The 22,177-nt window shown below is 37.8% G+C and overlaps 1 protein-coding gene across 1 annotated transcript in view; it reads left to right on the top strand.

Annotated features, from left to right (window-relative positions):
- The first annotated feature begins 1,588 nt into the window (after positions 1 to 1,588).
- Positions 1,589 to 22,177, top strand: part of kcnq1.1 (potassium voltage-gated channel, KQT-like subfamily, member 1.1) — a 40,108-nt gene continuing 19,519 nt past the window's right edge. The window contains exons 1-12 of the mRNA XM_082158082.1: positions 1,589 to 2,104; positions 7,671 to 7,761; positions 16,243 to 16,369; positions 16,497 to 16,575; positions 16,689 to 16,785; positions 17,179 to 17,319; positions 17,444 to 17,554; positions 17,641 to 17,736; positions 17,844 to 17,945; positions 18,138 to 18,273; positions 18,667 to 18,720; positions 18,824 to 18,950. Of these exons, the coding sequence (XP_082014208.1) occupies positions 1,830 to 2,104; positions 7,671 to 7,761; positions 16,243 to 16,369; positions 16,497 to 16,575; positions 16,689 to 16,785; positions 17,179 to 17,319; positions 17,444 to 17,554; positions 17,641 to 17,736; positions 17,844 to 17,945; positions 18,138 to 18,273; positions 18,667 to 18,720; positions 18,824 to 18,950 (1,436 nt within the window). The 5' untranslated portion in view covers positions 1,589 to 1,829. The remainder of the gene's footprint in view (positions 2,105 to 7,670; positions 7,762 to 16,242; positions 16,370 to 16,496; positions 16,576 to 16,688; positions 16,786 to 17,178; positions 17,320 to 17,443; positions 17,555 to 17,640; positions 17,737 to 17,843; positions 17,946 to 18,137; positions 18,274 to 18,666; positions 18,721 to 18,823; positions 18,951 to 22,177) is intronic.

Here is a 22,177-nt window from a genome sequence, read left to right as displayed (position 1 = left end):
GGTGGGCTGGCCCTCCCTTCATACCCGGCGGCTCCATATTGGTTTATCTTCATATACAAGACAGTCCTGGCCAAGACACCTCTCTATCTGTCATCTCTTCTTCATGCCACTCATAACACCTATCACACAAGTAAACCTTTTTTTAAAATTATTTAATTGCTTGTTCTATGTGTCATGTGAATGACTACGTATAGTTGTACAGTATGTTTCTATTTATTCCTAGCCTCTTGGCCAGGTCATGTTTGTAAATGAGAAGTGGTTCTCAAACAGTTTACCTGGATAAATAAAGGTAAAATAAAATAAAGAAATAAAAATTACGGGGTTGGAACAACATGGGTGAGTAATTGGGTGACATAATTTTCATGTTTGGGTGAACTAACGCTAAGTGCGAAAGTACAGATACCTTACAGCAAAAATGACTCCACTACGAGTTACAAGTAACCAATTCCTATTCAACTTGAGTAAAAGTCTTAGATTATCTGATTTTAACAGTTTTACTCGTATTGAATGTAGGCTCAAAGATCTACTAGTCCTCAACACTTAAGAGACATGCCAGTAAAAAAATTAAAAAATAATAATAATAAAAAGTTGATTTGTGAGGTTGACACAACAGCCTTTTAAACAAAAACCTTATAGCAAGTCTGGTCATTTTCTGCACTACTGCAGTACTGAAAGTATTTGAGGATAAGCTATATTCAGATGATCTCTGCCTTCATCTCTCTCTGGCCTATCTTAATATCTACTTGACAACAGTATCTGTCATCACTTCACTTGCATGTGACAGTATTTGAAACCTGCGTCTCAGTAAATCAATACCTTCCTGACATCTCAAGGGTGAGGTAGCAATTCAAGGTCATGCTGAATGAAACTGCACCTTCACCTTTGTCTAAACATACATGCCTCCTAACTTTTTTTTTTTTTTTTACTCACTAAAGTTTTTTAAATGTTCATCTGGCTCTCAATCATTCCAATAATTCCAAGAGTTTTGACTTTACTGACATCTGTATGAATGTATAATATTTGCGACTATCTGCTGTCATTTCACACCAAAGCGGTCTATCTTTTTTCTACTTTTTGTCCATGTCTTTCTCCATCTCGTAGTACACATCCACAAAACAAATTGTTAGATTCATGTAAAAAATGTTGATGTGTTGTGCTTTTATTAGTTAAAGATGGTATGTGGGTTTATCTGTAGAGTGTGAGAGATGAGAGGGAAAAAGTTTTATAAGTGAACACATTTTTATTATTAACTTATTATTTAATTGCATGACACAGCTGATCATGTGATGTCAACATGGCGCTGCCCATGAGGGGGCAACCCACACCATCTATAATCTAGATTACAACCCTTCATTATAGACGACTTATTAATATTCGTATTGTAATATTATATTTTCATATTATAGCCTAATATTAATATTTAAGATTAATATTAGAATAATATTTTTATTGCACTGAATTCAGTCTACAGAAACGTACTAGAATACTTCACACGATATTGATATTGAGCGTAATCCCTAATTTACCTTTGTTGGCGATGGCATGGACTTCCTGGCACGTCACTCACTGTTGAGTTATGAGTATTTATGTGGTAGACACAGTCAAGTGCTGCTGCTGATGGGCTGCTTCAGTCGTTATGCTGCTGTTCACCATGAAACACGAATGAAGCGATGCAAAAAGTGCTTTCTACATTTTTTGAGCGCAAGAGAAGCAAGGAATAAAGACAACCTGGACCAAGTCTTCTGTCACTGTTGCCGTCACACCAAAAGTTGATATAGTTTTAAATTGGGTGCAGAGATCAGGCGTGAAAGTCTCTACTCAGTAGCAGCATGACCTCTCCACCTCACAGTACAGCGTCAGAGCGTTCATGGACTATTGGACCTGCAGAACTGGAGATGAACGAAAGTCCGCACATGCGAAATGACAGTGTGCGGTTCGGCAAGACCTCAGTGATCACTCAGCGCCAGGCATCTCACCTCCATCCCCGCATGTCCGTGTACAGCGCGACCCGTCCCACACTCTCTAGGTCCTTCTTTCAAGGACGTGTATATAATTTCTTGGAGAGACCATCGGGTTGGAAATGCTTTGTGTATCATTTTACAGTGTGAGTATTTTATTGTTTTGAGTATTTTATTGTATTTTATTGTGAGTATCTGATTGTTACAGAGAATGAGAAATAGTCTACAACGTCATGCCATATTTTTAGATGAAGAAATACGCCTATTTATGTTTAAAATTATTTTACTGTTGCAAGAGGCACTTCTTCAAGTAAATGTTACAGTTTTTCCCCCCACTTTTTGCATGAAACAATCCCTTTAGTGCAGCACTTCAGTATACGAATACTACATTTTATTAATATATTCCAAAATGAATTCATTGCACTGCAGTTTATTGCATTTATTTTCAACATAAAACTCAATGATATATGTTTTTTTTCTATTAAAGGGGTGGTAGGCTATAATGCCCTTTTCACAAGATGTAAAAAATAAGTCTCTGATGTCCCTAGAGTGAAGTTTTAGCTCAAAATAACCCACAGATATTTTTATGTTAAAATTGACACTTTTTGAGGGTGAGCAGGGTTAGGGTTAGTTAGGGTTTTAGGGTTAGTGATGCCACTAACCCGGGAGAAACAATTTCTTTAAAAGAAAATATCTCCCTTTGCTTTGAACTTTGAGCATCATAACTTTGCAGATGTTGTTTATGCTCAAACAGCAACATTACACACTAACTAAAGTTAGAAAAGTGAAATCATAATCAACCACCCCTTTAAGGTTTTAAATATTAATCTCCTGGTGTATTAAGTCAAAACTAAAGAAAGAGAATGATACCCTGTATTTAAAAAAAGGTGTTCGTAATACCAAAAAAACTGCCAACGCTTTTTTGACTTTGGGATGAATCTACTTAATTGTCTACATTATTGTTAGTAAATGTAAAATTGCTTGAATTAATATCAAATTCATAAATATTAAAGTAGATGATAAGTTATTGATGGGTCTATGTAAATATTTCCCTTTATTTACATGGTTTTACATTTGTTTCAGGATTATGTGCTACATCTATGAGGAATGTCCATAAATGAGTGCATGCCTTAAGCCGGGTACACACTGTACGATTTATTATAGTGCTTTAAGACTGTTGCTTGTCAGACTGTACAAACGTTATCCCCGCTGTAAGCCATGTCACACAATAGGATCTCAGTTGTCATTCATGTCAGACTGTACAGCAGTCAAGACACATACAAAATGGAAGAAGACATAAGAAGACTCGTCCGGAGTTTTACAACATCAATCCGTGACGCGTTCGTTGACTGTGAGCTGCTTTTACATGCGGGATAGAAATGGTGGCTAGCAAACAAAAACAATCACTAGCTTTAATTTGGATCATGGCTTGTATTGAGAAAACAACAAAAAAACAAAGACGAAGTGTGTGGAGCAAGTGGTGGTTTGTTGTTGTCTCAGTTATTGCGCCATCAGGTTCTGCACTCATTTTGGTTTTTGATTTGACGGTGTCGTAGGAGAAGCCACTCTGCAGGACTGTGCGTCAAATCTTCTTACACTGCCATCATTTTACAGAAGAATATTTTAGGATTTTCAACATTTGTCTCAGAGAGCAATGTGCTTGTTCTGAACTAAAGAGATGACATCACATGAGTAGCCTACTCATTATACATGAATACTGGTGAGGTGATAAACACTCACACGATGACCTCCACCACTTGGTACATGAAACACAGCAAGTTCCTGTACTTCAAACAGTAGAGCGTGATCCTTGGAACGCACACATTATTGACACAAAAGGTGTGCTTTAAATTCAATGTAAGTTGCTTTGAATAAGAAGACAACAAATGGCAAGTGGTCAAACAATGCAACCATATTAATTAATCATGCCCTATAGTGCATGTTATTGTCACAGTTATGCTTAGTTTTGGTTTTGTTTTCTATCAGTCGGTTTAATCACCTATGAGTATTCCAATGGATATTCATTTAACCATCACAGCTGTTCATTATTTAGTTCATCACCATGAGTATTAAAGTTCCTCACCTTCACTCATTCTTGGTCCGGTATTGTTTGTGCATGGCACACTGTTTCTATAGTTGTTGGCTTATGTTTAATAAAGTCAGTCGTTATTTGTAACTTCCTCTTCATTATTGGACTTAAACTGTGACAGAGTGAAGAGGGCAAATGGAACTAAACCATTTTATTTAAACTTTAAAAAAAATGCATTAATCTACCTAACTTACAATTCTTGTTGGTTTGGTTTATTCGAGACAAGTCTGAGATTCGAGACAATTCTCTCTCCAAGCTTTGCTTTATGTACTACACTTAAAAAATAAAATAAAATAAAAAGTACAAGCTAAAAGTCCATAAAATAAAAAACAATCAAATTATGTTGTATTATAAAAGCAGCTTTGAGATGCATTAGTTGAGCTTCTGTAAACTGCTATAATTGTGTTATAGTAGCCTAGTTAATCATATAAAAAACTCAAAATCAAGTAAATAAATCTTTGGCTGTAAGGCTTTGTCTAGTATTAACTGATCTAAGAATCCTTATTACAGTGTAATGAAGAAAAAGGATGCTTTGCAGCAGAATGTGGCTGTTTTGTAATTGTCAAAATGACTCAACTCATTGGGACCTTTCATGGACTATATCTCTAGCAGGAGAGGAGGTGATAGCGGGCAGCTAAACTTGGCTGTAGAGGTGACTGTGTTCAGCAGGGGCCCTGTGGGTTTGGTAACCCTGTGACTCAGTGGTGTTGGGCAGAGATGCCAAGAGAACATGGGAATCTGAGTGAGAGGGTGTCAGATGCTGCATCACTGTACAAAAACTGTAAAAGATCAGGGAGCATTTAAATTATACTTTGGTTTAATGTGTTTGTAAGAATGATGAGCATGAGGCTGAGGGTTGGAGGTTAGTATGTAATTAACTGGTGGCTTGTCATGTAGCATATGCGCTTTATTCAAAGTGATTTACGGTGTACTAATATTGTGATGGTCCCTATGGAGCAAATTGAGGTTAATTGCCTCGCTTAAGGGCACAACTGGACTCTCTGGGCTCCTCAGTGCATAATTCATCCTCACCTGTTGCCTTGCTAGCGTATGGTCTTGAGCACTAGTCGACCACTTGACCACACTGTCATCTGCAGCAGGAAATTGAGGAGTCTCGCCTGAATACAGAAGCGTTATGGAAGCGTGTGTGTAGGAGGCAGGGTATGTTAGCCAAGAATGTGCACATGCTTATCACTGCTTCAAAGACTGCAAAGCCATGGGGGAATGAAAGGCACTTATCGTCAAAGTGTGAACCTTGTTTGTGAACGTGTGCACATGCTGTTGGAAAAACTAGTATTTGTTCTCCATACATTTTTATTGTTTTCTGCCCAGCATTGTATGTGAATGAAATGTCTATCTATCTATCTATCTATCTATCTATCTATCTATCTATCTATCTATCTATCTATCTATCTATCTATCTATCTATCTATCTATCTATCTATCTATCTATCTATCTATCTATCTATCTATTTGTTTCAAACTGGCAAACTTCAAGGCTTGAACAATTCAAAACTTTAAAACAAGGCTTTATCAAGCCAAAAATGACTTGACAAACGTACATTTTCTGGTTCAAAATGACGGTTATTTCTTTGAATTTCACTTCAAGAATTCCTGTAGCTGAAACAGCAGAGCACGGTCACGGGTTTAAAAGATGGGTTTGATATCCCTTGAATGCATTATAAGTCACTTATCTATCTGCCCAATATATACGTGTTCAATTTAACTCAACTTCCTTACACTCTAATTTGGATTGCAATTCTGCATCCTGTTTGCTACTTCAAATGATATTGGAACTGAATTGGAATTTAAAAGGCATTCTGAATTTGATTCTGAATGCTGCACAATGCTGATAAATACTAGTTTGCAAAACACTACTACAGCTACATACCAGAGACACCAGTGAACAGGCAAATATTTATAGGGATTCCAAATATAATTTATCAAAACTACTTAAATATGATTAATTTCAGTGGTATCTGCAGGTATGAATATTAAAATTGCCTCATGCAAATTTGATTCTGTTTAGCTCCAGTTCTCAAAATACGATTTCTCATTGCCCTGATTATTTTCTGTTTATTTTATCTCTAATTGCTGTGAGCTGTGCTGTGTTTATTATCCGCTGCGGATTGGCAGATCAATTTCTTGTTGCATTGTACGGTAGCCTGTGGCATGTTTATTGACATGTAACTTCTCTCACAGACTGCTTGTGGCAGGTTCAAGGTCATTCAGCAGTAATAATTACATAATAAGATAGATATTTGTCAGGCAGCCATCGGTTATGTGTGTATGTTTACTCACATCTCTGGTCCCTCCCTCTGAATTTGTGATGACAGGCAACAGCTGGGCACTGTTTGTCTGGCAGCTGGGTTTCATACCTCTTGGTGTTTCATTTTTATTGTTAATGCAGTCAGACTGATGAATTATTGAGCTGATAGAGCAGTTGTAATGGGTTAAGCATCACTGCCAAAAACAAACATGGAGAAATAGCTGTTGCTGAATATTAGCGATGTGCATTTCAGAGAAGATTAAAACACATTTTTAATTACAAGATTAAATGTATTCCTAATTAAATCAATAGATGACTTTCACACCTGATGTTCCAAAAAACTGTTTTTGTCTTCTCCTTCATATGCTGTTGGAAATTATGATTACTTTATGTTGGCAATTATGATTATTACTAAATTAATAACTAAAGCACATGAGAATATATTTGCATAGTTGTCTGTGAACAAACTCTTTTCTCTCCAAAATAACTTTTCTTTTTGTCTCAGAAGTTACAACTTTGTTTGTTTAGACTGAGAGTACACATGATGACCGTGCTGTGATGTGTTTAATCTACAGTATTACTGTATAACTGTAGATTCGGCAAGGGGTTAGAAACTGAACCCTTTATAGAAAATATTTTTGGCATGTTCTGATTTCTTTGAACAAACTATTATAGGCTGTGAATACGGGTAAAGATACATTTCCTAAACTGAGTTGCTTATTAAAAAGCAAATTACTAGGATATTGGCTGTTTATTACTTATAGAGCACATATTTATGCCTTATTCTGCATGACCATATTCTACAACCCTTAATCTACACCCCATTCATGAACTTAACAACTTACTAACTACCAAAGCAGTAATTAGAAGTTTATTTAGGCAAAAGTTGTTAATTAGTTAAGAATTTAGTTGCGCTTTGCACCCTAAACTAAAGATGGATGAAGAAAGTATCTATTTAAACACACACACACACTCTCTCTCTCTCTCTCACACACACACACACACACACACACACACGTTTCCAGGTTTCAATGTTTTATTGGGACTTAGATACAATTATGTCTATACTGTACATACTGTATATTCAATCCCCTAACCATAAACCTACCCATCACAGATTTTTTTTTTTACATTTAAAAAAAAAAATCTCACTATCATCAGTATGATTTATAAGCTGATTTCCTCATGGGGACCAAAAATATCCCCATGAAGACAAAGATTTTGGATATTGACATCTTTGTGGGGGCATTTTGTCCCCATAACATAGGGTTTACCAGGACCACACACACACACACACATTTTAGTATTTAAATGTTACAATGCCATATTGACATTTTTTCCTTTCCCCCTACAGATTCCTCATTGTGCTTTCTTGCCTGATCCTCAGTGTGCTGTCCACCATTGATGAGTATCAAACACTGGCTAACAAAACACTATTCTGGGTGGTGAGTCTCACTGCTTTAGACTTACAGTGTGTTAAATATTTTATTTATATGAAACTAAATTATTGTGCTGCTTTTTAAGGTTTATAATACATGGCCTTGGACAATTGATTCAAATGTCTGTTTTCTGACCTGTAAACACGCAGCATAAGTAGCAAACAGGCATATTGCATGGGGACATATTGCCAACTTTGACCGGACATATGTCATTGAGGCTCTGGACCTTTGACACAAACGATAGCTATTGTTTTTGAAGATGATATAGATTTTATTTTCAAATTTAACACAGCCTCTTGGTGTAGCTCATTGTTTAGCTTGTTCTCCATAGTTCTCTGCCCTTGGTTTTATCCAGCAGAGGGCAGCAGTTCATCATTTTGCATGTTCCATTTGATGCTGTGGCTTTACATTTTTTGCCCCCATCTAATGTAGAAAAAAAGAAACACTCACATTATTGATGTTTATTTATTTAGCTGGTTCTTTTTTCAACGTGACTCAGAGACAAAAAAAAAAAAAAAATGTATGCAATGGAGCCAATAATTTTAGCTGTGGTTAATGCCTTTATTGCTATATATATATATATATATATATATATATATATATATATATATATATATATAAGAACTCTCTTTAAGAAATTTTAACTGTCATAATTTACTCACCTTTTTCATCTGTGGAACACAAGAATGAGGGATGAAAAGATTGTCAAGCTCCAAAAAGCACAGTAAACTATCCGTGTGCCCTATTCCAGGTCTTCTGAAGTCATATGTTTTACGGATGAGTTGCTATTCACTGATAATCTTGCTCTTTGCCATTCAAAACTGGCCAATCCAACAAGAAAAGGGAGGTGAAATGCGTAGCAGATTTAAATGTGCAAAAGTGAGTGAGATTTTCTTGGGCAGCCCTCCTCCTTGCTTTAAGAACTAACACTGCCTTAAGGCTTAATGAATTCAAGGCCTGATAACCCTCTCAGAAAACAGACACTGCAAAGTCTATATCACACAGGCAGCTCAATTCACAGAAAATGAAGGTGTTCTGTTGTCTAGAATGGCAGCTTGAGCTGGCATTCATAAATCATTCTGTTTACTTTGTTCAATAATCCATAGCAGTGTTTCTGCTAAGCATTAATTGCTTCAGGCCTTGTTAGCGCATCTGAGACTTTGTTTTGATCAATATTCAGATCACAGTCTGTCGAGTAATTAATGTGCTTACCGAAGCATTTTCTCCTGACAGAGGCTATGCTAAATATAGTAGTTACTAGAACAGACCATCAATACCATCAATACCATCCTCAAAAACAATAGCTAGCATTTGTGTCCAGAGCCTCAATGCCATATGTGCATATTAGCCAATGTTCCATGCAATATGCCTGTTTGCAAGCTTAGGCTGCCTATTTACAGGTCGAGGAACAGAGACAAAAGAGAATCAATTGTCTGAGGACGGCAGAAAAAGGAGAAAGGGAGGGACAGAGATTATAACCCAGTGACTGCATGTCAGAGGTCAATCCGACCACCGGCTAATGGGATTAAATCTATGCTTCATGTTCATTAGCTGATGCCTCGCATCACAAGTTAATTCTGCAGAGTCTAGGGTTTGATGCAGAAAAGGCCCTTTCGGATTAGCTATCCGGCTACTGCAGCCCTGAGTTTAACTAAGCTTACAACAGGTGTTGTCTGTTGTGTGTTAAAAAGCAATCATCCAAAATCAAATAGCATACTTTTAGCATGGGTAGATACAGTCACTTGAGGGAGCAGGATGTTCTCACAGGAAGTAGAACACTTGTTTTAAGGGCTGAAACCTTCATTTAGACTCAATCACCATGTCATCCCTACCCCCCTCGTTCACACTCTATTTTAATGAGGCACGGCCCTCTACATTGCGTCTCACAGCTGTTGAGGCAAACAAAAGCAGACTTGCCCCTTTCTACGGCTTTTCAAGACAGTCAAACTGCTCGCTAAGCCATGATCAAAATGTATGATTCTTTACAGCACATAAGATGTTCACAAACATATAAGAGAGTGTCCATGATAAAAAAAAAAAATTAAAAAAAATTGTTTAAAACTTATGTGCCAAGTCTTTGTGATATGTGACCCTGGATCACAAAACCAGTCTTATGTAGCACGGATACACTGAATTAGTTAATTTGTGGCAATTCATGGGTTTCATCCGGTCCCTTTCCACAGGTGTATAAAATCAAGCACCTAAATTATGAATGCAGACTGCATTGTGCTTGATTAATACACCTGTGGAAAGGGACCTGATGAAATCCATGAATAGCCAACAAAACATTGTATGGGTCAAAATTATAGATTTTTCTTTTATGCCAAAAATCATTAGGATATTAAGTAAAGATCATGTTCCATGAAGATATTTTGTAAATTTCCCACCTTAAATATACAAAACATTTATTTTTGTGAATGGATGCAGCACTATCGCCAATAGAAATGGACAACTTTAAAGGCGATTTTCTCAATATTTAGATTTTTCTGTACCCTCAGATTCCAGATTTTCAAATAGTTGTATCTCGGTCAAATATTGTCCTATCCTAACAAACCATACATCAATGGAAATATTATGTATTCAGCATTCAGATGATGTATAAATCTCAATAAAAAAAAAATTACCCATAAGACTGGTTTTGTGATCCAGGGTCACATATAGTCTTTGTATTCATGTGGTGAATTTCATATGGTGTTACCATATAATTATTGGTCATCATTAATTAATAACTACACAGGGACAAATGAATAATGCAATATTAACATTCTAGTAACTACTATACAAGAAACACTGATAAATAGTTAGTAAGTAGCGCTCAGTTGAATGAGGTAGTTCACTATTAGCTAATCAATAACTACTTTTTTTTCATACCTCCCAGAGGACTAAGAATACAGATTCATAATTAATGTGAATTATGCATAATGTATAATTAATTCTGAAGTAAAAACTTTAGAAGCAGTTACTATCCAAAACGTTACAAAAACCTCAAATGCTTACAATGACTTCCGTCAGTATATTAGTATTAGTATTAGTAATTTGTAATTCCTTCTGAAGGATTTGGTAATACTTGAGTCATAACTAGTGGGTTACCATGATCTTCACTTTAGAATTAATTATACATTATGCATTATTCACATTAATTATGAACCTGTATAGTTATCTTTGAGATATGAAATAATAGTAGTTATTATTGATTAGTTAATAGTGAACTACTGCATTCAACTGAGCAATATTATTATTATTAATCATAGTTTATTGTTACTATTAGAATGTTAATATTGCGTTCCTCATTTGTTCCTGTGTAGTTATTCATTAAAGACGGAACAGTGTTCTAACGTGTTATCTAATTATTATTTATTCTTTTAAATATATTTTTTCATTGTAAATTTCATCTGATATTTTAACCGATTTATTGATTAGGTCCTCTCTTTGATATAATTTTCTGTTGGTTGAACCATGACTTTGATTTAGCAGACAAAGAGGTTTTGTATATTAATTAGCAGTGGAGCATTTTGTTGGGAAAAAAATCTATAAAATAATAATTAAAGAATATACCAAAATATGGTTTTCTTTTCAATTATTATTTTTTTTTCCTTTATTATGACATCAGAACAGTCCATGCCCCAAAATAAACATTAAAATCAATTTGAATTCAGAAATAAATAAATAAATACACATTTCATTTTTAATGTATTTTTGAACAAATCAATAGATAAAACCCATAATTTACCTCCTTTCTACTGTTATAGCAGAGGTAGGATATCATGGTTAAGATCCCCAAATTATCTTCTTCTTTTTTTTTTTTACTTTGAGTAAGTGCTTATGTAAATGAAACAAAAGCTTATCAGGCAAATCTTACTAAGTGTAAATTAATCATTAACTTAGATCATTGTTCAACACTTTTTCCAGTGTCAGCCACTAAAAGTCTTGATAGGCCCTGTTAATCTATATTAGCATGACATTGTTTGACTGTGAGCAAGGAGAGCTACTGCACATTAGCACCACTTACAGCCACACACATGCTGCTGACACTTATTAACTGATCCTATTCTGTGAGGGAAAAAAAACTATTGTGTGTGTCACACTTCTGAAGCCTCAGAGGTTGATCATTACATGCTCAACAGTGGTAGGCGACAGAAGTCACACAGGACGTTACGCCACACACGGGTGCTGGAAGTCACACAGGACACTAGACTGACCCGACACCACACGCACTGAGAAATCCCTCACCCGAGGATTGTGATCTCACATGCTTCCCTGTCCCCCAAAAAGTGTCATAGCTGTCACCAAACTTCCTCCATATGCTAAGTGTGCTAACACATCCTCAAGCTCAGTCTCTAGGTGTTGCGAGGACAGTAGTCCTGCCACGGGGTGCTAACTCCTTCTCCAGGCAATTATCAGTTACAGATATTACCCTCCCCTAATTAGACAGAACACAGATGTCTCTCTCTTTGTCAGTGTTAACCAAGGCCCACCATGAATGGCTAATAAAACTGAAAACGAACAAAAGCCTCTATAATGATGAATTTTTTTCTATTTGAAAGCACCATGAATGTGTAATGAGCATTTATTGCTGTATTTTAACAATTTGCTGTAATGTTTTAACCCTGGGTCAAAACCGCTTTTAGGCTTTTTGTGATTCGAGCATCTAATAGAAAAAATATCCAGTGCATTTTAGCTGTCTAAAAGCAAATTTTTGTGATTATTTGCGTGAAGGGATATTCACTGTTATGAGGTGAACCCACAAAGTATTAAATGTTCATTTCTAACGTTGTGGTGCTCAGAGTGTTTGGACAAATCACCTTTATCTCATTTGCACTGATAAGACACTGCATCTAGTCAGTTACCCTCCCCCAGAACAGTAGCTAATGCCTTTCTGTTGTGTGTGATAGGATGTAAAGGCCTGAGATAACAGATAAAACTGCGTACCTTTTCAAACAAATGTTTTAATGCGTAACGTTTCGGTCAGAAGAGTTAAATAGTTCACCCAAAAATGAAAATTCCGTCATCATTTACTCACCCTCATGTCATTCCAAACGAGTTTCTTTCTTCTGTTAAACACAAAAGAAGGCATTTTAAAGAATGTTGGTAACCAGACGGTCGACGGGGCCCATTGACTTCCATAGTATTTTTTTCATACAGGTTTGAAACAATATGAGGGTGAGTTATTAATGAAATAATTAAAACATTTTGGTGAAATAGCCCTTTAACTTCTTTTTTAAGAAGATTTTTTTTAATCTGGCCCCTGGTCTTTAATAATGTTCCCAAAATGTTAGCACAAAAACTATCCCTTTAAGAACACATTAGTTCCTTTCAAATTCCCTCTGTCACACCAATAATATATTTGCTTTGTGTCTTTCTTTTCAAGAGGGGTTAGTTAATACTATTATTTATTATCAGACTTCAAGTGTTTGCTTTGGCTAGAGCACAAAAGGCTGGAGTAGAAAAAGTCACTCAATGCCAAATCACGTGCTTCATAGTAAGTCCATTTTTAATATTTAATGTAATCTTATAAGATTGAGGACAAGGGTCAGCTGGCCCTTGCTGTTATTACAGTGAACCCTTCCTCTGCTCACCCATGGCGACCGCATTCCAGCTGCGTTTTGGATGGGATATCTGATTGCCATGGTAACTGAGAGAGGCCCTTGCATCTGGGGTCCTGTTTCCTCTCACCCTATACCACCCCTCCCCTAAACTGATCCCATGGCCTCTGTCGCCCACTGGCCGTCCACCCAGACCTTTCATATGCCAGCTGGTCAGTGTGATAGCAAGCCTAGATTTAATTAGATAGCACAGAGAAACCCAGAGCATGGAGACAACAAAATGGGCCTTGCTAATCTGACATATAGTTAGAGTAATACAAAAACATTTTATTTTTACTATTTTTAAAACATTCTAAATAGTATAAGGGTAGGGTTAAGATTAGGGGTTAGTATATTGCATCAAATTATTAACCATTTGATACAATATGCTAATATTGTATCAAATTGTTAAAGGACAAGTTCGGTATTTTACACTTAAAGCCCTGTTTTCAGATCGTTTCTGATGAAATACAATGGTTAAGATTGAAATTTGGACAAATGCTGCTGGCCCGAGAATTTTCGGTTTCTGTGGTAGCACCCCCCCCACCTCCACAATGGTTGCATAGGTGCACTGGAATAATCCTTCCTAAAACGCATTCAACTTTCGTTTACAAAGACGTGAAACTCACCGAGTGGTCAGGGGTGTTCACTGATATGCTCACACAAAAATCGCTGCAAAAGATGCTTTCCAACAGGTTTTATCGTAGTTTTTGTCCAACTCCATTGACTTGTATTGGATGAAAAACTACGATAAAACCTGTTGGAAAGCATCTTTTGCAGTGAACACATCAGTGAGCATATCAGTGAACACCCCTGACCACTCGGTGAGTTTCACGTCTTTGTAAACGAAAGTTTAATGCGTTTTAGGAAGGATTATTCTAGTGCATCTATGCAACCATTGTGGAGGTGGGGGGGGTGCTCCCACAGAAACCGAAAATTCTCGGGCCAGCAGCATTTGTCTAAATTTCAATCTTAACCATTGTATTTCATCAGAAACGATCTGAAAACAGGTCTTTAAGTGTAAAATACCGAACTTGTCCTTTAAGTACATAGCGTCAGCAATGGGTTGAAATAAATACAAAAAATAAAGGCAGGATCTAATCGCATGCGGTTCTTTAATCAAACAAACTCAAACTAACACATCTCCAAGAATACATGAAACAAAACACAGGAAACAACCACTTTAACATGGATGAGATCTGACAAAGACTAAGGGGCTGTGTGTTTACGTGACACCGCTTTCAACTAAAACGTAAAAGTATTTATGTGTTTTGGGCGTTCATTTACTCAACAACGTCGTTTTGGGTGCTTGAAAAGGCAAACTTTTGAAAACGGGTTTCAAAGTGCACGTTTTTGAAAACGGTCTCTGTTTTGAAAAAAACATGAATCTCTGAAAACTATGATGTCATGCACATGCGTGTTCAATCTATAATGTTTCATCGTCATCTAATGGCTTGGCAGCAGAATACAGCAATTTAGTCGTTTTCGCGGATCCGTGGTAATGGGGATCGTTTTGACAATGGTGTCGTCTGTACGCGGAAAACTCAAAGGAAAAACGTATCCGTTTTAATTATCGTTGTTGTGTAAAAATACCCTAAAACAAAAACAGAGCTATATATACACTGGGAAAACTATAGGACTCAACAAGATAATTAACAAGACACAGGTGAGACACATGAGGGCAAATCAAAAGCCATGGCAACAGAAAAGCATGAACAAAGAAAACAGGATTTTCTAAGGCCATGTATTATAGCTGATTATTGTTTCTAAAAAATTCCCCCCCCCAAAAAAATGTTCAATTGCATTTGACATTGTAGACACTGAGTTGGCCTACTTTCAGTCTAGTTGCTTGCAGCCTCTTTCCTGTTCTGTGACCTCTGCTGGTTCGACTCACTTTTTCCACCTCTCATGTTCTGTCTGTTCCCACAGGATAGGGCAGTGCCTGTAATTTCATTTCATTTTGGAGGCGCTTTAGACAGGCTAGGCAAGCGAACTGGCCGGCTCTGTGCCAGGATCCGTCCCCAGGCAGCTGACCAAGCTCCTTCTTAGCCTCTTCTCAGACCTTGATCCAGCTCTCCAGACTGCTTATGTGACAGAGGGCTTCACGGCCAGCCTCATAACTCATACATGTCTGGTTCCTCACAGCTCTCAAAGAGCCTGCGCTCAGCGGACTCTCAGCCTTCTTTTGTTTTCTCTTCTTTAAGAAGGAGACAAGGGCAACTGCTGTTGTTGGCCATGACCATGAACCACCCGTGTGTGTTTTCACACAACCCTGTGTCAGGGCTGTGAATTCTTAATATGCATCTGTTGCATGCATCCCATGTATATTATTACTGTGCTTTATGCATTGCAAACTACATTCCAAATGATGCATGACCAAATATTTATAATATTTTGTCCCATGCATATTACAAATATGGTGAATTCAATGGATTCTTTGTCCATAGAGCTGTCATTGTATATCTCGGTCATGGGATTGCAGCATCAAGTTGCAATAGGTGCACAGAGAACAGTGGAGGATTTTGTTCAAGACATACCTCATAAATATTTTAAAAGGCAATATATTGCTCATGAGGAATATCTAGCCAAGGAGCTCCACAATGACAGCCATTCTCATTTTCCACACAATAAAGCTTTATTGTTAAACCCATTCTCAAAGCAGACATCTCATTGCTCAAATAAATTACTTCTCTATACTTACAGAGTTGTATTATAGCACAGAATTTTACGGTATGTCTCAGTCGAATCAATTAGCTCTTTATACTTACATTGTTATGTTCTAGTAAATCTCACATTATGTTTCAGCTAAATCATTTCTCATTGTCATGAGCACATAATATCACTATGATATGCTTTTAGTGCTCTTTTGTGTAAGCACAGTGTGTCTGTCTCTTTCATTCGCCAGGAATTTGTGCTGGTAGTGTTCTTTGGTGTGGAGTATGTGGTACGTCTTTGGTCAGCAGGATGCCGGAGTAAATATGTGGGAATTCTGGGCAGGCTTCGCTTTGCCCGAAAGCCCATCTCTGTTATTGGTGAGTGTGTGAATGAATTTTCAAAACGCCCTATTTTGTATTTTCTGGTGCATTCATAAAAGCAGTGTTGTTTTAAACTTGATTCTGTTGTTGCTATTGACATGTTTGCATGTTTTTCTCGTTCTAGACCTGATTGTGGTGGTGGCCTCCATTATTGTATTGGTAGTTGGTTCTAAAGGTCAGGTTTTTGCCACCTCTGCTGTAAGGTAAGGTTAATGTTTTAATATATAAGTCACTGAAGTCTCTTTGTCCCTTGTGGTACAGGATTAAGTGGGCTTAGATGTACTGTATTGAAGTCATGACATGATGTTGTTTACAGAGGAGTCCGCTTCCTTCAAATCTTGCGAATGCTGCATGTGGATCGACAGGGAGGAACGTGGCGGCTGCTTGGATCAGTGGTCTTCCTACATCGACAGGTGAACCATATGACTTTTCATATTGAACGTTTTGTACTGGGGAAGTAAAAATTACTGCATGAAATTTCTATAGAGGTACTCTATAGGTACTCTATAGAGGCAAATATTATTTTTGCATTTCCATTTACTCCAACAGAAAAAAAAAAAAAAAAAAAAAAAAAATGTCAATGATGTTCCAAAGAAGAAGAATTATAGGGACATGCAGAGCCATTTTTAGTGAATCAAAAGTATACCAGTGAAGCACGATTCTGAAAATAAATGGCTCTTTTGAGCCATTATTATTTTAATAAATATTTCAGAATGAAAACACTGCAGCATTAGCAGAGATAGCACTTCATAATGAGATGTGAATGTGTATGCAAAATAGTTTTATTGAGTGTTTTCTCTTTCTAGGAACTGATCACAACTCTATATATCGGATTCCTTGGTCTCATCTTCTCTTCTTACTTCGTGTATCTGGCAGAGAAGGATGCAGTGGATGACAGAGGTTTCACAGAGTTTAGCAGCTATGCTGATGCTCTGTGGTGGGGTGTGGTAGGTAGCTCCCCACCCATACCTTTCACTGACACAATGGATAATTGAAAGCATACATCAAAGAACTGGATCAAGTTGAGTAATGGGTGTTGCATGTCAATGTCTTTTCTGTACATATGCTCAGGTGACAGTAACCACTATTGGCTACGGAGACAAGGTCCCTCAGACCTGGATAGGAAAGACCATTGCATCATGTTTCTCGGTCTTTGCTATCTCCTTCTTTGCCCTCCCTGCTGTAAGTTACAGAGATTTAATAGCCATAGCAATTGTTCCTCGCACAGCAGGCAAGTGTATGAGAAGAATGGTTGTATTTCCCCACAGGGAATCCTAGGCTCCGGTTTTGCTCTGAAGGTACAGCAGAAACAGAGGCAAAAACACTTCAACAGGCAAATTCCTGCAGCTGCATGTCTGATACAGGTGTGCCTTACTGTTGCCTATAAATGTAATATTGCTTATCAGTTGTCAGTCACGAGGATAGTCAGACCTTCCAGAGTTATCCTGTTTCTTTTATTCTCATGATAAAGGCATCCTGGAGGTGTTTTGCCTTAGAGAACCCTGACTCTGCCACCTACAAGTTATTTGTGAAGAAGAACCTCAACAACTCATGGTCTAGCCCTAAATTAAAGGTAGGCCTACAGTACCTACTTAAAGATGCTTGCACAGATGGACTGGATAACAATTTGCAAACAAATGTAGAAATCTTAACTTTTATTTTATATTTTAAACAAGAAAAAACCAACATAATTTTAATGTGGTTTCAAACTGTAGTAGGCTACCAGAAAAGATGAAAAGTTTTTGTCGATTTTTACTTCGGACAGATGAAGAGGAGGAAAATTAAGAGTAGTGACAGGGATGATGCGCTGAGTTCTCCCACCGTACCATCCATAACCTATGATTCCTTAGATGATGGAAGGGATGGCGGACAAGATTCAGTGAGCAGTATTCAACAGTCAGGTATTACCAACAATAAACTAAGATACTGTTGACCTTTTCTACCTCTTTTCTGTTTTTTCACCTTTCACATCTCTCCTCTGATATCTTTTATTTCACCTCTCCATTCTCACAAAAGGGGCGAACACACTCAGAAGATGTCGTGAGCTTCAGTTAGTGTCTGTCCTGTCTGAACTCACTTGCTATCTACTATTCCCTCTACCTGCCTTTTTTAATTGTTCCTTTTTTTACAGACAAATGTCTAATATTGACTCTTTAAATGAACCATATGGTATTTTGTTTCTTTAAATATGCATGTCTATCACAGCATCATTTGCTGTGAAATAAAATGTACACACATGGTTCGATTTGAAATATGCTGTGTGAAAGCATCAAGCTTGATCTCTCTCCTCACAGAACGGGTGCCATCCTGGAACTCTCTGTCCTCTTTCCAGTTTTCTACACCTCCAGGTGGGTAACAAAACAAGTTGAAATTGGAATTAGATGTAACGCGTTTTCCATTAAAGACAGGACTCTCTTAGTCTGAATTGATGTGTGTGTTTTCTGTCTTTAGTGAAAAAGCCTGGGATTTTTGAGGTGCCGTCTCGGCCCACACTCCAGAGGTGCAGCAGCATCGTAGATGATATGGAGACTGAGCTGGAGAGAGAGATTTCGCTCGTTCCAGTCACTCATGTGTCTCAGTGAGTAAGAACGTATTATTTTTGGTGCAATTTAAACCAAGTCTACCTGCCATTTCAGTAAGTTTCCACTACTTATAATCTTTCAGAACTCTTCCAGATGGCATGCAATGTCGAATGGATGGGCAGTTAAAAAAAGTGTTAGCTTGATGGCGTCAGAGTTAGCTCACTCCTGCAGTTCACACTCACAATATCGCTTCTGTAAATACACTGGATTCCCAGTTCAAATCTTTAAAACACTTTTAACACATATTCGCCATCTCTGCTGAAACAGATCTCAGCTTTCTGAGCCCACCCACCTAAAGTGAAAACATGGCTAAAAGAAGTGCACAGTGTATATTTCTGAGCCCCAAAGCATTCCCATGAAGAGTGGTTATGTTGCAGGCTGTGTTTTGCCTGAGAGGGGGTCATTATCAGAATCTCTTTGCCCCATTAGCTGGTCAGCATGTGGAACAGCGCAGAGCCTGTGTATACTGCAAACCATTTACTTACGTGGGCAATGGAGCGATCCCATCTCTGAATAGTCTAATGAACCATGTCTCTGTTGGGGGCTTACAGTCCATTAGATTATCCAGATTGTCCCTTTCTATTTGTGATGGGATCCACCACTCTACAGCATCTAACCTTAGGCCTCTATTACACTCTGAATTATGTGGAATACAAAAGCGTTCAGATTTTATTAATTTTTTTCTAGTACAAACTTTTATTTATTTTGAGAAACCACAAGAGGGCAGTGGAGGTGTTTTTGTAGACCAAACCCTTCTCCTGTCAGATTAAAGCATATGTTTCTCTTGGCTTACACGGGCAAAATCATACTAATGCTGCTTTAATGTGTATTATACAGGTGATGTAGAAAGACAAATGCGGAAAAAAGTCTGGTCCCACTTTACATTAGGTGTGTTACACTATGTACTTGCATTAAAAAGAGTAGCCTAATTGTACAATGTACTTATTGTGTTCATATTGTATTGCAAAACACTTGCTGCAATTGAGGTGGGACACGATAAGATAAGATTAGGGTCAAATTTGGTGGTATGGTTAGGCTTAAGGGTGGGTTACTGTGTAAAGTGAGGTTCAACAGTGTCATACAGAAATTAATTACAGCTGCAATTTCATGCAGGTATTTTTTAAATATAAGTACAATGTAAAACATGTACACAATAAGCACACTATATCAAATGATTAATTCAAATGTTAGTACACAGTAGTTAAAGACACATATGGAGTGGGATCAAAATTATATTTTTAAACACAATCTGAGTGATATCTTAGACTAGGTTTAGTTTTCTTCTCACTTGCACTATTCATGTGTATTTATATTGACTTTGATAGGGCTGAAGTGATAATAATAATCTCAGAATTGATACAATTACCAAGTTGCACTGTACACTGAGATTAATGTAATCATTTGGAAAAATGTAGGTGTTTTCCACCAAAGTAACTTAAAGGAGATTTTAAATTCTAATTAGCTAGATCTAATATTTTTAGAGTCTTAAGTATGATTCCTCTCTAAATCCTCATTCTTAGGAGACATATTGCATCTCCTTTACAAAGGAGCCTTGTCACTACAAGCTTTCATTTGATCTTTGAAGTTTAATGAGCTTTCATTCGCCTCACACTGAGATGCAATGGCAACAGCTGGCTTTTCTCTCTCTCTCCCTCCCTCTCTCTCTTTCTTGTCTTGCTCAGTGTGGGTGTGAGTGCATGTTTATTTGTTTATGTCCAGCAGAGCAGGGTGGGGACTCAAAAAGTCCAGAACCATAACGCCGCCTTGCATCTCTTCTCCTCTCCTCTTGGCTCATCTCTTCTCCTCTTACTCCTTCTCATCTCATCTCCTCTCCTCTCCCTTAGGACGTTTGTCCTGCTCTGACCTTTGACCCAGGCTGTTAACTCAAGAGGTAGGAGAGGCACAAAAGCCTCCTCGTGCCTGCAGCTGAAACAGTTCGGCTGCATTGGGGGTGGGGGAAGAACAATGCCACAGAAACATATCTCTGACCGCTGCGCTCTCAACACACACACACACACACACACACACTAGAGGATATCGACACTACCTACACACTTTTATCTATTAAACCTTGATAAAGAACAGGACTGTTTCTGCCACAGTGATATGTTATAAAATGTTGTCATTTCAAACCTCTTGAAGTGTCTTGAATCAAGCCATTTGGTAGAAAGAGTCACAGTTGTCATTTCATATCAAATACAAAGGCGTCTTTGGCAGCTGCCTGGATCAAAGAAAATAAACTCCCGTCCAGAGCGACACAGGTATAATGATGAAATCAAAGCAAACGCAGGTGCGTCTGAAAGTGCCCCATTTGTACTCGCACGTATCTGCTGTTGCAGTCTTGTTGGGCTGTGGTGTGAGGTTTACCAAAGGAGACCCGGGCTGAAAAGATTGATTTATTCTCAGTAAACAGAGAAGGACTTCTAGTGGCGGAGGCCAAGCCAGGCCGTCTACACTGGTGCAGAGACAAAGAGCCATTGTCTGCAGCTCTACACACGCCGACAATAGCCTGATTGACAAGCGGCCCTAGTCGTAATGGGCTTCTGGGCTAAAGAACGCAAAAGTGACTTTTGTTAAAAACACTCTTGTCTTCCAGAGTAATAATCTCCATGCTGGCAATTTCACAGAAATTGTATGCATGTATGCGTTATATACATATTTTTCTAAGAGCTAAACATATATACTATTTATTTTTGAGTGTCACTTTTACTCAAATGGTATTTTTGATTCAGCATGTAAATATATGGAAATATTTCACCAGTCCAAAACGCATACAGCCTCACGTTTGCCTGTTAGAAGTGAGTAAATGTGTGTGATTTGGAGTGTGTGGCGGAGTGTAAGGCGTGCTGAATGGGACAGAAACATTGGCTCACTAATGCCTCTTCAGCGCGGCTTGCCAGCACAAGTTTCTTTATCTTGCCCGTCACGGCCCCTTTTCTTCCCCCCTTAACAGTAATTGTGTTTCGTTACAGTGTGTTAGAGCTAACGAGGGACATGGAGCGAGAGTCAGTGAAGCAGTGAAAGACAGACAGAGAGAGAGGGAGAGTTGCTCAGCAAGAAAGAACACATCCCAGATGATTCTCTCATTTGCTGTCAGACCAAGAGCCCAGCAAGACTCTCTGTAGAAGTTTGTAACAGAACACTGCACACGGTGAATTGACAACTATTCAGACAAATTCCTGTGAGCAGCGGATGCCAGCCACAGTGCTTTAAAAAAAAATAT

Source organism: Leuciscus leuciscus, assembly GCF_965113295.1.
Source record: "Leuciscus leuciscus genome assembly, chromosome: 2".
NCBI classification, from domain to species: domain Eukaryota; kingdom Metazoa; phylum Chordata; class Actinopteri; order Cypriniformes; family Leuciscidae; genus Leuciscus; species Leuciscus leuciscus.
This window is presented reverse-complemented; position numbering and strand designations above follow the sequence as displayed.